Consider the following 15,823-nt stretch of genomic DNA (forward strand, 5'->3'; position numbering starts at 1 on the left):
GACTATTGATTTTTGTCATAAGCAATAATTACTTTAAAACTCATCTATTTTAATTTAATTATATATTTCTATTATTATTTCAAGTATTTTTTTTATTAGAATTTATTTAAACTAAAAGATGAATACAAGTATATTATCTCAATTTGAAAGAGAAAAAGAAAGAAAGAAACAAACTGAATAAAATATGAGAATAAATAAAAGCACAAACAATTACTTACAATTGTTGCGCGAAGTTGAGCAACACAAGGGAATTGCTACTGGTTGGCACCCCTTAAACCCCCAACTTTTTGCTTCATGGCCGTTAATGGTGCGAGCGTGATGCAGCGGTGCAGCGTGGCTGCGAGGTTGTTCATGACGGCGGAGAGGGCGGCTCCGGCGGTGCCTCAAGTGTGTGGACGCGGGGACCAGAAGACGAAGAAAGGGAAGAGGTTCAAGGGTTCGTACGGTAACGCTAGGCCGAAGAAAGAGAAGATGATAGAGCGCATCAAGGACAAGGTCGAAGTTCCCAGGTCCACTCCTTGGCCTCTCCCTTTCAAGCTCATCTGATTCCCATTCTATTCCCTCATATCGTATATGTACTTTCGTTACCATTTTCTATTCAATTGGATTTTCACTACGCTCTGTTTGGTTTTATCATCAAAACAAATAATAGGATTTTGCAATTATAAACTCTCATTAACTACAAGTTAATTCAAATGTTTGTTAGTTTGTAATAGATAAGGGACTTGGTTGAGCTGGTAGATTATTGTGCACTTTTAACTGGTCTTTGGATTTATATCCTTGGAGAGTGACATTTGCTGTGATTTATGGCTGAATCCTTAATCCACGAAAACAAGAATGTGAGTTTAGAATGTGTGGTCATACCTACAGTTGCTGCTCTTAATTTTGCAAATCATCTTATGAAATTTCAAAACGTTAAAATGCGAGTTTAGAATGCATAGCTACTTCACTTGGTTATTCAGGAATTTTCTATGAAAGATGTCGATATGGAGGTAGGTTTTAATCCCCATCCCTCATATAAAATTATATTGAGTGTGTTAAGAGAGGGAGGGGGATCTTCTTTATTGAGAGTGAGAAGAATAAATATTGACTATGAGATCATCGCACACAAATCATGTGAGTTTTTTAAAATGTCACATGATTTTTCTAAGTGATTATGTGACTAGAATTTTTAATCTTGACCATGCATATACAGGTTTATGATTCAAATTTCTTTCTTTCAATCTTATATAGAAAACAATGTTCTCACTAAATGCGTTCTCTATATGTGTGTACCTGCTCTTATAAATTGTTAAGGTCATTTGTAATGATATTTTGAGTAAATTACTCCTCTTGTATTTTGTGTTTGCAACATAGACCTCCTTGCTATTATAAAATTCTACAGAAAACTCCTTAGTTCACTTCTATATATAAAAAGGGCGATAGCTAACCCATACATGCTGTCACATCTAACATATTTGTTAACTAAGCTCTTATCTAATGTATGTTATGTGATGAAATGTCATCCATACCTTTGTTCAGCCTTCAGGAAAGAGGAAGAAACATTCATTTGGTGCTGTGGAATTGAAGGTTAATTTTTGTGCACAACCATTTTAGTTTTTTATTTAGTTATATACCAAATGAGTGAGTTCTTTCCCGTTTTTCGGTCTATGAGATTGACTGAACCAGACTTGAATCGCATTTGATCATAAAAACATTTATGAATCAACAACCCAGTCAATTAAGTGTTTTAGGTCTGGTAGCATTTTTTTTTTTTGTTGGTGTATATGTGTGTAGAGACTAGAGAGTGAGAGATAATAACAGTCTGGTGTAGGATTTCATAATAGTGGGGAGACCTAGCAGGGTTTGCCCACTCTTGCAGGCTTATTGTTAATTCCAGTGTAAATAACCCAAAAGAGCATGAATATTTTGATCATATTCAAAAGATTAGAAATTTACTTCATTGCTTGATTGATGTTTCCCTCTGTATTGGCAATTAATTTGAAAGACTATTATTAATAAAACTGAAACAGTAAAAAAATTGATACAGTCAACATTGTATTATAGGTTTTCCAGCGGAAAAATGTAATATCGGATGTCATCACTGTTTTTGTGCAATAAAAAATTTGAAACTAGCAAGCAATGTCTTTTCTTCCTAAAGCCTCTATAGCCGACCAATTCTTGATACTCCAGTCACATTACACCAACAATTGGAGATATAAGGTTGATTGAGTGATTAAAAAAAAAGAAAAAGAGGAAGAAGTCGTGAGTTCGATCTCTCCTGCTAATAAAAACTAAAAAAGTGGCAATTAAAATTTGCCGATAAAAAAAATACCAACAATCAAGATTCAAGAACTAAGTTAACATCTTTGTTTATAGAAGGTGAGAAATGAAGAATGGAGATTTGTCCGCGTTAGCAGTGTAGTATGATCTACTGCTTCCATTAAAATAATTTAAACAATAAAGAACAAATGGAGAAAATACCCTGTTGTAGACTTGTAGTTTTTCCAGGAGAACGGTGCTCAATTACAACAAAACTCGTTAACTTTTCTTTCAGTTTGCTACTCTGATGAATGCCGTTTTCTTTCTGATATTGTAGCTCCTCTAACAACCTAAGAAACAAACCAGCAATTACGGGAATCCCCAGAGCAAGAAGAAGGAAACCTGAAATCATAATCAACGCTCCGACCCACGAAATTCATTGGTCTAGTGGGTGTCTTTGTGGTCCTCTTGTGGCTTGATGTCCATAGCAGGTGCTCCATATCAGCATGGGCATAGCAATGAGAGCCCCAATTACACGCAATGTTGTTGCACGGGCACCCGAAGAAGTGGTGTTCGAGAACATCTTCCTCATCTTAGTTATGTCTATGTTGGTAAGAATTCTATTAGAGACACAAATGAACACAAAAAGGTCCGTCTGAACTCTAGATATTCTGCTTTGGTGGGCGAGTATCAGTTATCTTATAGGCTGAAGCAAAATCATATTACTGTTGGACGCAAAGTTATATGTGGAAGAGCTCACAGAAAAAAGATGGTGTAGGTGAAGTGAATTAAGATTAAATTAGTAACCTACCTATTTTTAGCAACAAAAGAAATGACTTGAACATCCTATTATGACAGGCTATTCGAGATGTCCAATATGCAAACGACATCTATTCGCCATAGGATACATCTTCAACGCAGGGATAGCCTCTCCAAAGCTCAGTCAACACCAATTTTTTATCGTATGTTTGTTTGAGGTAATTATATATTAAATCCTTTAGTTTATAAAACTACCAACATCAGTTACGTCAGGAGAATTTTGACCAATGCCGCATTGGAAAACGAGTCAAAATGAAAATATATTATTTTATAATTCCAGAATAGATTATATTTAATAAAAATATATATATTTTAATAAAAAAGTAAAATTGTTTAATATTTTTTTTAAAACAAGTGTTGTTATTAAATATTTCAAAGACAATGGTTGAAGAGTATTTAATACACTATTAAAAGAAGAGAACTAATTTTATAATTTTATATAATTTGTCTTCAAATAATTTATGGTATTTAATTAAGTAATTTTTTCAACGTCTTTAAGACACTCTTCTTCCGCACAAGCAACTTTCTTTAAGGAAACACTAGGAACATATACCTTTGTTACTTCAACTATGGACCCTTTACATAGTCTCCTTAGAAGTAGCAGTGCAGGGGAATAATTGCGTTATAAGTATACAAAGTAATATATATTCTTCAACCATTGTCTATAAGAAAATTTGCCAAATTAATGTATACTAAAAAAAATTATAAACCTCTTAATTGAGAAATTTGCAATATAAGTATACATTAGAACATTGAATCATATTGTACAATTATAGTAGCTATATTGGTTTTAGGCTATAATGCAATGCCACCGTCACCGATTCAACTGCCCTACATACGGAAAATTAAACCCTTTCGTTGTTGTTTTTTTGTGGTACAGTCGCATCGAGAAAAAAAAAAATACATCACCCTCCATTTACTTTGAAGACGACTGGGTGGAGTTTCGTTCCTATTGGATATTCAATTCTGCACGGGATTGTCAACTATTCTTTTCATGAGGCATTCCTCTGCACTTGCCATAGAGTCAGAATTTTATTATTTAACCAATTTCTTTCCATACCTTGTGTATATGGTTGTTCTGAGAACTCAAAATAAGTACTAAACTAGCTCTCATTAGCCATTGTAATAGGGTGATAGTGTAGCTCAACAGTTAACAAAGTTTAAATGATATCGAGAAGACCCAATATTCAGAATTTGCAGACAATTTATGCAACTAGTTTTATGTAAAATTTCAGACACGCACTAACAAGTATCAATGACAGAATCTTAAAAACATTCAAATCAAGGTACCATCTGGTTCGGAGGTGATAAATTTTTTCAACATCATAAGCATGGATGGACTCCTCAATCTGTATCAATTTATGCTCATCACATAAATGAAGGTCATTTAATCCACAATCTAGTAATACAGAACAGTTTGATTGCAGACCTTTATTCATTGTAAGGATGCAAGAAAAAATCAGATTTCAGTCATTATCTTCTCGGCCATAATTATAAACTATCTCAATCTGCATAAAAAACACAAAAACAAAATCAAACAGAAATAAGCATATTCCAAATCAATAAATTGGAACAACTTTTGGGTATCTCATACAGAATAAAATGAATGAGGACCATTGAAAGCAAGCATACAGGAAGGATGTCCTACTCAAACGGAGAATTTCCTCCTATCCCTCATAACATTTTATGCATATACCCTCTCTGATCAAGTGTGGAAAACAGCATACCAATTCACCGATTTTTGAAAGACCTTGATATTCTTGCACAGGGAGTGAATATCCAATAGTGGATTTATAGAATGACAGGATTAATTATTTCAAAAACCTAACAAACTATGGAGGTTGGCCTTGCAAAAGAAGTAAACTTATTGCAGTCTTCATTCTCATGATTAGATTATTATCACCACCGAAGATCTCAGTTAGCCAGTCTTGAACATTCCATCACTTGTTCAAAAGTGAAAATTGCTCATCCAACAATAGTACCCATTGCAGAAATATGGGGAGAACAATGCTTGTTAACTTCTAAAATTATCACACACACATTTAGTATATAATGCAGAGGAGATGAGATACACTATTCCAGCTATATAGACCAGGTTAACGACTTAATAATCATGAGGAAGTTCACTGCATTTTCCAAAGAAAAACGCCACAAAGTTTATAAAGTGATTAAATAACACACCGAGACACAGATTTGGAACATTTTGTGCAATACCCTCACACGACAGGTCAAATGATGGGGTCATCTGATGCTTGTGATGAGAGGTATAGACACAATGCCCCATGCAAAAAGAAGAACATGGGGCCTTATGCAGGTATTTTAGGCCTCTTGCACAGGACATTGTGTATATCTCATTGAATGAACTTGTCGTGAATTCTCAATTCTACTGCACAAATGTATATACATAAAATTTAATTCAAAAGTATTAACTGAAGATGGAAAAAGAATTTAGTGATGCCCATGAATGTAGCAAAATTAATAAGTAGGACTAACAAAAAATGGAAAAGATAAACCTATGATATAACCATAACAACTTACCCCTTGAGGTGGAGTTGGGTTGCGAGTAAACTTGGAACCACCAGGAGCCCAAGGAACTATTATACATCAGAAAATAGGAGTAAAAAGAGTCAATATCTGAATTGGACTATATAACAAAACAGGAAAGAAAAGGGCCAATGAGTAGAGTAACATGCGCAGATAAATCTACCCTAAACCCAGGAAAACTAAAATATGGGCGATACCTTGCCTTTGTGCCTATGCTCCAAGGCATATTGTAGCTTTGGTAAATTAAATCTTTCAAAATAATGGCCTTTATTTATTTATCTTTTGTAAGTTTAACAGTTTGATTACAGTGACAAGCAAAGATACTGACTACGGAGGATATGCCTAATAATCATTTGATGGAAGTACCCTCAACTCCCATCAGCACTTTCAATGAGGCTAGCACCAAACAAATGGAGAAGGGGTGAAGTTATGTTTAAAGCAATCATGTTTAGAATTATTTACAATCAGAGGACATTAACATAATATTCTCAACTATATTTTTTACCCATTGTCTGAATGATATTAAGAATTTGAAAAGAAAGAAAAAAAGTAGGGTAATATTTTGTTATGGATGTGATATGTTATAATTTCCAATGGAGAGTGAAAGAAAACAATGTGGCATAGGGTATATACGAAGCAGTGTTGGCAAAGTGGTTAATTTACCAATATAAGGATCAGGATGGCGCCACTTGTTGTAGGAAGCTTCAGCATCCGCTATGAGCCTGTCAATGGTATCAGGGTCTTCCTGTAATGGAACCAACATCAGACAACATATAAGAAATCGAATGGAATACGAGTGACACAAATCCCTAATTACAACATACATAGTCCAAATAACAAACAATTAGGGTACAAAATATGACAAGGGATGTGTGGATCGAAACCATGTTAGAGATGCGATGATTTGGAAGGGAAGGGAAGTGAAAAGAGGGAAACGAACCACGTGTCTGTTCTCCTCGAACCTTTCGCGGAGGTTTGAAGCCTGAAAAAGAAGAAAAAGGGAATTAGGGAAGAAATAAGGATTGAAAAGGGGAAATGGGAAAAGAATGAATGGTACGTCGTCGTAGAAGAGGTGGCGATGTACGGCCCAGTTGAGAGTGTCTTTGAGGGCACGGCGGTAGAGGATCCGAACCCTCTCCTTCTGCGCCGCGCGCCGAGCCAGGTACGCTGCCGTCGAAGCCATACTTTCTGCTTTTTTCAGTTCTCCTCAGGGATTGGCGAAAAAATGCCAAAGGCAAACAACCTCCAAGTCAAACCCGCCACGACGTCGTATCAGAATTGGACCAGACCATCTCAACATTGGGCCTTCTATTTTTCAAATGGGCTTTCCATCTATTGTTGGGTCCAATTTTTACTCCATCCTTTGTCTACGCTTCTTGGTAAATTCTAATGTTTTTTGTGCTAGTATAACTGATTTTTCCGGATCCTCTAGAGTTAACTACTGAGATTACTTAATTTATCCTTCCTCACTTTAAAGAAGTGAAATCATATTTTTTTCAATACACAGTATGCATTTGAAAGTCCAAAACAAATATATGGACCATAAAAAAAGTAAACATAAAATTAGAGTAAATGACATTATTCTCTCATATATAAAATATACACTTTCCTTATCTATAAATGAATGTGAATTATATTTGAATCCTTTTCAATATAAACAAACCTCTTCAAATTCTACCCAAAAGATAAAAACCCTCTTAAAACTGATAAATAATTATGCAAACGTGTCTTTCAATTACATTGGCTTTTTCTATAACTAATTTTGAATGTTTCATCATTGATTTTTTTAGATAAACTTAAATGTACCACAGATATTTAAAGGAAAATGAATGTATATTTTAAACATGTTTAACATATGAGCTAGTAGTGCTATATTTTTTACATTATATCACATGTAATAAATTTATTTATTTTTATAATAAAAAACTTAAAAATCATATCAAGAATGATTCAATCACCCATCATGATTTCGTCTTCACATAGCACCTCAATGCATTAAAAAAAGAGGATGTTTATAAACTGGCCTCAACTCCTAAGCGACTGGGGACTTTATTACATACAATACATTCATATCTGAAGTTTGAGCAATGATGCTATAATACCAAGAGGGAAAACGGAAAACATATTGACTAATACGCAGCATGAAACTATATTCAGCGAAACACTTGAAATTGTTTTGAACTCGTTGAAATAATGCTGTAATGTATCAAAAGAGGGTGAGGGAGAACGATGTGAAGTTGGCAATTCAAGACCAAGTATTCACAGGCATTAGGTAACATAAGTTAACACCAAAATGAGAAAGGCAATGGTTCCTTTTGCATTGAGGAAAGCAGTGAATTATATAATAAATAAATTTGGTGTACATGAAACGAGGCCTAAAAAAGAGACGCCCTGGTGTTTCTCCACGAATATGACATCCTATGTGGTGAGAAGCTAAGGCCAAACATCTCCTTCAGGGCCTTACCCTGCCCTGTAAACCTCAATAACTTTGCAACAACTGCAGCACTCTCCACGATGTGGTTCATAACGGTGCTGCTCCATATGCGATTCGCCAACTGCTTCCTCCGGCGCTTTGAATCCAATGCAATGCCCCACTTGCTGAAGAGATTCTTCCTCTCTTCCTCGGATAGCCTTCTCCGCATCAGCTTGACCAGCACCTCTCTCTCCCACCGAACACCCTTCGCACTGTTTCCCCAAACAAAGACAGGTATGTCAGTCAACATTAAGCAGTGTCCATGAGCAAGATGTATATCAGATGCTCATGTGACAGAAACAAGAGAGAACCTTGAAGCTAATGTGACGGTGTGAGCGTCGTTCGTGGACTGATTTCCACTGGCAAATGTTTCTTTGAGGAAAGATAATCTTCTAAGCTCCACCTCCATATAAATGGAGTCAGTTGGATCACCTCTGAACAAAAGAAAGAAGTAAGTCCTGTGAAACAATGATACATTGCAGGCTTGCCACAGTTCCACTATTTCTGTTTGCTGCTGCTTGAATTGCAGAGGCCATTCTACAGGAGATTCAGGTGCCTCTAACATTGAACCCACACCTACATCTTTCATATTCTTTTCAAATCTAAAAGTTGTTGTCTCTGCTTGCTGATCCTACAATTCAGTAACAAGAATTTAGTCAAAAACATCGACGTTCAAGAGTAACAGCGACTTTTCAAATGAGACTTTTAAGCATCGAATGAATCGTTACACGAATAGAAAATGAAATAACAGCTGCAACAAATATGATTGTGTGAACTTATTATCCATGGCTGCTACAAGTATCAATATGAATATCTTGATACAGTAGAGGTTCAATATTCTTCCTATATTTGCTAATGACAAGCAACAATTTCACACAATAAATATTGAAAAGGAATTAATAACAAGAATGACCAGAGTAAAGCTACCTACTTATGAAGCAATAAACACTTTTAATAAAGCATAATTCATAGTTGCATTGGTAACTGGTTAATATTGCATAATGGAACAAGCATGTGAACAATTTCAGTTAGTTCAAAGAAAAAAATAATAAATGTGTAATTTTTTTAGCTTAAATTTTAAGAAATAAGAAATGATTTGAAATGATTCATTTGCACCTGATCATCATCTACAAGCTGCTTCTCATACTCAAGTTTTACCATTTCCTTCATCCCAGCAACGAAAGTTTGGAGGCTAGTAACATCTTCATTAGCATATGATCTCATGCTGTTGGTTCTTAACTCATCCATAGAGGGGCTTCCAATAGAAGATGGAGAGCCATTCATTGACAATTTTGTGGAAGAGCCATAAGTTAATGGAAGGAACTTTCTCTGCAATCCATCTGGTCTTCCAGGGAAGCATTTTTTAAAACTACTGGCCGGAGTCCTCTGCATTTCTCCCGTTTTCTCCGGAGAACCAGTCATGTAATATTCCCTACAACTCCAGCTCCTTATTAATTTAAGATTCCTACAATTTGACACTGTTTCTGACATAGTCAAAGGAGAATCATTACTCAATTGTGAATCATCGATTCTCTGCTCCAACACACCATATGTTAATTGGTTCTGTCTGTCCTCCCTATCCTCATTCACAGGGGTCGGTATCTCCTGACTTATTACATTTTCCTCTCCATACAATGTTAATGCCAACACCCCATTGTCACTTACTGATGGATTAGCATATTCAAGGTCATCTCTACTTGATTCCTCCAATTCAACACTTAGAATTTCTTTGCAGCATTCATCAGGGTGTTCTGTACAAACAAAAGTTATCAAATGACTAAATATGATGTGGTTCTACTCTTGAATGGTACTAACTATTAATTTCTAGCAGCCTACTTACTATTGACAAAGGGAAGAGAAACAACTTACTATCAGGACTACTTTCACTGTTTTCATTGTTGTAGTGAGGATTGTTGAATTCTCTAATGCGTAAATCAGAAGGGTAAATGCTTGATGACTCTGATGTTGAATCATCATCTTCCCAGGTGTTCATCCTTTCCTGCATATTACAACAATTATTAATGTCAGACTGAATTATAAGGAGAGCAAACCAAATTCAGAGGCATAATTTCTTATATAAGTTCACTAATTAGGAGATAGAAATTACTTTTCTAGATTTCTGATCATTTCCAACCATGCGCAGCAAATCCTCAACCTGAGATTGAGCAAGATCACGTTGCTCAATAAGCTCCCGAATCTCCCTCTCCATCTGAATAATTGAAACCCATGTTATCAACATCCAAGGAGTAACAAAAACGTAACATGCACAAGGGTGAAAGATGCATCAGTAAGCACCAATTTACAGCTTTAGGTATGATACGAAATCTAAGAAAATGATGAAACCAATTTTAGATATTATGACATAAGTATTGTTTAATTTACACAAATGGACAATTAACCAGAAAAGAGGGGTTAATACACCAAAAGTTCTAAATCAACATCTTCAAAGTTCCACGTCAAGATATGTCTACAATCAACATAAAATGAATATCATATGAATTAAAAAAAAAAGAAGCAAATTACGACCTTTTGTATCTGGAGATTTTTCTTTCTCAACATTGCTGCACAATCACAATTGGTGGAAGGAGGACAAGGAGTTCTCAACTCAGTCTCTAATCTGGCTACCTCTTTTTGCAGCTGCTTGACCAATACCTTATCAGACATCACTACATTAACCTGTGCTTTAGTGGTCACTTGTTTTGCACAACAAGCAAAAAGAAGGGTGTTTCTAGTTTGCTCAACATGGCTCCGTGCAGGGCTCAAAGTGCAAATAATGGCTGTTCTAGAATTGCCACCTAAGGAAGGCTGCAGTATGCGTGTCAACTTAGAATCTCTATAATTGATGTGTCCTTGTCTTCCCTTACTGCATCCAAGCACATATGTCAGCCAACAGAAACTACTGAATTTTACATTTGAACAGCTTCATAGAAAGTGTAGCCCATCAGATAAGTTTACAGTGAGAAGATCTCTCTAATTAGTCACAACACGAGGTACATAATATGAATATCCGGCTTGCTTCTTCACCCAAATTTTTATTTACTGGTGAAGTTAACATTAACTAATATCCAACCGATTTAATTATCCATTTAGTCCTTATAATTTTTAAACTTACCCTTTTTAGTCCTTATAGTTCATAAGTGAATTTTTTAGTCCTTGAAGTTTAATAAGTAGATTTTTTAATTCCTGAAATTTACATTTTAATTCCCAAAAGGTTCCTGCTGTTAAATTTTTTTAACTCCGTTAATTAAAAAAATTTAACGGCAGAGACCTTTTAGGAATTAAAATATAAACTTCAGGGAATAAAAAACACACTTATTAATTACAGGGACTAAAAGTTTGAAAACTATAGGGACTAAATGGCTAATTAATCCTACTCAACCCTATAAAAGGAACTCAGTGTCTTATAATTAATAAAAAGGCTATCTTAATGCTCTTTTTCTCTTTTCTGAAAGAAAGGCTATCTTACTGGTATGAGCCTATGATGACATCAATAATTTCAATCCGATAGTAGCGAAAAGAAAAAATAGGCTAGTCAGTTCTTGCATAGAAAACACAAAGTTAACCTTGTAGCCTGACAGGTCGTGAAGTCATAAACAATGAAGATATGATTAATTAATCAACAATAAAATAAGAGGCAGGCATCCATATGACTTGCAGTTGAATTAAACAATCCGGATGTAGGTTTGCTAACAATATTAAAAGCTGAATAAAGAAGGTAGACACCATAGGCTAAGAAAGAAGGGGACAACCTAAGTTTACGAATAACTGTTCCAAGAGTGAGTAAACTCCGATTTATATGACAGCCTTCTTTCAATCTGGCCCCAGCTGATAATGCCTGAGATGCACGCTCACTCCCTGCCAAATCAACAAAATTCTGCAGAGAAAAGAAACAAAAATAATAGTAAAATGTTCTAAACATTTTTTGTTGAGTGAGAGGAAGAATTTAAAAATTGAAACATACCACACTAGCAGCTAAGGTGGTTGAGCTGCTTTTACCCATGAATTCTCTGGCAGAACTTTCAATTGTCTGCAAGGTTAAAATTCCAATAACATAAGTCAACAAGATATAGAAAACACAATGTACTAAGCAGCAAGGGGGAAGACACACAAACCAGTCTGATAATTTGGTGAGATCGAGAACTCTTGTCGTTGAGGTATGTCTCTCCTACCTGTCTCTGTGCTGCAAGAATATAGCAGGAAATGTAATACTGTAAACCAACCCGTGTCAAGAAAGTTATGCAAATTTCTTTTACCTTCACAGAATGATAGGAGCTCTTTCAAATGCACCCAGTTCCGGAGAGTCTCCTCTGTAAGTTTCTCTACAATTGGTCCTCTCTGAAAAATAGAGAAACAGTTAAATAAACGATATCATTTCTTCTTCAATTCAATATATTAAATATATATAGATTACAGAATGCATTCACCTCAGGATCATCACGCAGCCTTAGTGATGTGTTCTCAGTGCTCAGGAGGTCTCTAATAATTTCGTTGTAAATTTCAATTGCTGAGAACTTCAACACAAAAGCTCTTTCTTCATGCTAAAAAAGTCACGGTAACCTTTTCTTAGCAAGACTTGTAATATTAGAAACAAGAATTATGGTGGAAAATGATACTGAAGAATTAAACAGCTAGATCAATAAATCTGTCCAGCTACCTTATTTATATAGTCAAAAATATCTGCTACAGCATATTCAGTTATTCCAATCATCGTGTATGTCTTTCCACTACTCGTTTGCCCATAGGCAAAAATACTTGCTGAAAGAATGTATAAATACGTATTTTAGTCAAAGGAGACTGATTGGGAAGTCTTGACGAGAAACTGGGTAGCATAAAATTATATACTTACAGTTTATTCCGCCAACAACTGAAAGAGCAATATCTTTGGCCCCTTCTTCATATACCTGCTTTGTGGAACAGTCACCCCGAAATACTCTATCTACAACCAAATCATAATAAAAATTCAGAAACATTTTATCCATAATAAATGAACCTCTGATACATTATATCTTAAACTTAATCAACAATGCTTCCAAAACACAATCATTACAAAAAAAACTAAGCAAAATGCATTTTGAAGTGAGGCAATGTACAGTCGTTTTAAAATAAAAGAGAAGGGAAAAAAGGGAATGGCATCTTAGTTAGTCTTGTCAAATCAAAACAAGTGAAAAAAGAATCATCAAAATGTTTGTATCACCAATTCAATTAAGTACTTTCCCAAGTTGGACCCAGGAAAAATAGAAAAAGAAGTGCATCTCTGCCATGGAAAGTCAAAGCAAGAGAACTTGAAATTATTCAAAGCAACTAAACCTTGTTCTCCAGGCAAAGTAAAGTGATCCACAGATCCAGTAAACGTACTTTATGAATCAAGCCATGTTCTAAGATTCCAATTCTTGTCAATATAGTGCAATCATAGAATTGTTTGATTTTGATTACAATTTATGACAATGAATAATATAGCAACATCAAAGATATGCATTTGCTTACCAAAGGTGTAGGCACTTGGGAATGTGGAACCTTCCCGAAGGGTGTTCCGGTATAAGATGGTAGTGTCATTGATGCATTCCCAATCTCCTGTTTCATTCACATCAATTTCCTTCTCACTCAAAGGCCTCAGCCTCACTAACACCAGAATCTTCTCCTCATGGCCTCCCACTCCTCCCATCTTCTCCCATTTAACTAACTCTTCTCCAGCAACAGCTCCCATTTCTCACTTTTAAAAGTGAAAACAAGTGATGTTGTAAATTATAAAAGCTATTATTGCTTTCCCAAATATGTAAGATAGTTATAGGAAAACAGCTGGCTGTTCACAAAAATACCAAGCCCTTAAATTTGAGCATTATTCACATCATGAATGAAAAGACAACAACCCATTAACTTCAGCTCATAAATAAATACGCAATAACAGCAAGAAGAAGCTAACTTTAGAAAGACCAGGAACAACAGAATACTGGTAACTAATTACTATTTAATCGTCAATCAATTCTTACTTGTCGCTTGTAGGCCTTATATGACTAGAACTTCTCTTCAATAAATTAAAAACAAAAAAAGAAAGTAAAATAACAAAGAAGAGAGATTATCAACCTTCATCTGGAGAGAGAGAGAGAGAGAGAGAGGTGAGGGACGTGAAGAGCAAATAAAAAATAAAAATATTTTTATCCTTGGTTCACCAATGACCAATAAAAAAATAGTTTGATCGTGGCAAACGCTCAATGTCTGAGAACTGAGAACGCAATTCAACGAAACAAGACCATAAATCGTTAGTTACACGGAGCAATGGTCCCAAAACAAACAACACCATCCCTTTCACTCTCCCTCTTTTTTCTTCTTTCCAACAAACACATACGGTCAGATATTCTTGTAGAAATTAATGTTTCACGACTCAATGAAATTACCTTCAACTTTCTCTGTCCTTTAACGTCTTCCTCTGACGGAGAGAGAACCGCAATTGAAAGTTTAACCACAAATGCGACCCAAAAGTAAAACTAAAATAACACACGAATTGGTCTCTTCAGAATTCACTACATGGCATTGGCAGGCACCTCAATGCCACTTACTCAACACAACTAACTGCTTCAGAGTTCAAAGTTCAAACCTTTGAGTAGACTAGAGTTACTCAAAACCCAGAATAGTATAAAAAATCTTAGTACGATTCACAAGGCGTGTGACGTATCGTCCAAGTTTAGATTTTTCTTGCACAAAAACATAAAAGTTCAGATTGTTCAATGGGATTGAATAGATTAAGAAGAGTAGGGGAAGGGGTAGTGAAAATGGGTACAAGTTAACGACCCACGATCTGAAAGAGAAAGGTTGTAACGCCACCGCACCACACCATGCAATGTAAGAGAGAGAGTGTGTGGTCGGTTTCTTTTCTCTCTCACTCACACCTGGAACTTGGGAGCGTCAATTTCACAGGATTCCGACATTTCCACATTCACTTTATTACATCCTCTTCTTTATCTCTTTTTCTTAACTTAACTTTTTGTTCTTCCCTGACCTTTTTTAAATGATCTCGTTCATTGTGTATTGAACAAAAAGAGTACTAAACAATAAGAGGATTTTATAAATTGGTTACGTAGAGAATGAAAAGAAATAAAAATCAAATCAAAATAGTATACTTCTTTATTTATAAAACTTCAAATTTTTTTATTTAAAAAAGTACATTTCTAATTTCTCATTTATTGTCCATCATTAATATCAATCTATGAGGTTAGAAATTTTTGTTCGTATTTATCTTTTCTTAGTCACTCAAAATTTGATATTTATTTGATGAAACTAAACGAAAGATTAGAAATATAAAAACTAAAATTAAAAATATAAACTTTATAGAGATTAAAAATTTATTTAATTTTAACCTTGATATCTTAAATAAAGAATGAGAAATGAGATAAATAAAACTGTAAAAGTTTTTTTTTATAAGAAAACCTTTGTTTTATTATTGTTCTATCCAAAACTGAACGAAAGCGCGTGGTATAATTTTCTTTCTTTTCTTCCGTACGTACATCCCGAAAACGGAACGAACTTCAATCACGGTGTTTTGTTTTCTTTCCTTCCTTAATTTATTATTTTTCTTTTCACCATAACAAATAAAGCATTGCAGTGGTTCATTAAAATATAATCAAATTTTATTTGATATTTTTAATTTTTATTGACATTTTTTAATTTATATAATAATATAACATTATACAGTATAATTTTCTTGGTCCATATATTTCTTAATTTTTTTAAATAAATACATAATTACTGATT

At 34.8% G+C, this 15,823-nt stretch overlaps 2 protein-coding genes and 1 pseudogene across 3 annotated transcripts; 1 reads left to right on the forward strand and 2 right to left on the reverse strand.

The window, feature by feature from the left end:
- Positions 1 to 199: 199 nt before the first annotated feature.
- Positions 200 to 851, forward strand: LOC114408430 (30S ribosomal protein S31, mitochondrial-like). The gene has a single exon (XM_028371475.1). It carries the CDS (start codon positions 295 to 297, stop codon positions 544 to 546), a length of 252 nt encoding a protein of 83 aa, XP_028227276.1. The 5' UTR covers positions 200 to 294; the 3' UTR covers positions 547 to 851.
- A 3,301-nt stretch (positions 852 to 4,152) lies between these two features.
- On the reverse strand, positions 4,153 to 6,834 carry LOC114408429 (NADH dehydrogenase [ubiquinone] 1 beta subcomplex subunit 9-like). Of its 2 annotated transcripts, XM_028371474.1 has the most exons (6): positions 6,662 to 6,834; positions 6,545 to 6,586; positions 6,268 to 6,349; positions 5,599 to 5,654; positions 4,490 to 4,568; positions 4,153 to 4,409 (listed from the first exon to the last, which is right to left on the reverse strand). In XM_028371474.1, exons 1-5 carry the CDS (start codon positions 6,785 to 6,787, stop codon positions 4,527 to 4,529), a joined length of 348 nt encoding a protein of 115 aa, XP_028227275.1. In that variant the 5' UTR covers positions 6,788 to 6,834; the 3' UTR covers positions 4,153 to 4,409; positions 4,490 to 4,526. The 2 variants fall into 2 exon arrangements, with proteins under 2 accessions (XP_028227275.1, XP_028227274.1); XM_028371473.1 differs by having other exon boundaries at positions 4,153 to 4,568.
- An 879-nt stretch (positions 6,835 to 7,713) lies between these two features.
- On the reverse strand, positions 7,714 to 14,098 carry LOC114408431 (annotated as a pseudogene).
- Between the last annotated feature and the right edge of the window lie 1,725 nt (positions 14,099 to 15,823).

Source organism: Glycine soja, chromosome 4, assembly GCF_004193775.1.
Source record: "Glycine soja cultivar W05 chromosome 4, ASM419377v2, whole genome shotgun sequence".
Lineage (NCBI taxonomy): Eukaryota > Viridiplantae > Streptophyta > Magnoliopsida > Fabales > Fabaceae > Glycine > Glycine soja.

What these genes read in the sequence shown, in the direction of transcription:
- LOC114408430 (XM_028371475.1), top strand. Translation starts at nt 295, where the DNA reads ATGGCCGTTAATGGTGCGAGCGTGATGCAGCGGTGCAGCGTGGCTGCG.
- LOC114408429 (XM_028371474.1), bottom strand. Translation starts at nt 6,787, where the DNA reads ATGGCTTCGACGGCAGCGTACCTGGCTCGGCGCGCGGCGCAGAAGGAG. An exon ending in GCCACCTCTTCTACGACGAC is followed by an intron (nt 6,587 to 6,661) that starts GTACCATTCATT and finishes CTTCTTTTTCAG; the next exon opens with GCTTCAAACCTCCGCGAAAG. An exon ending in ACCCAACTCCACCTCAAGGG is followed by an intron (nt 4,569 to 5,598) that starts GTAAGTTGTTAT and finishes TTTTTTATGCAG; the next exon opens with ATTGAGATAGTTTATAATTA.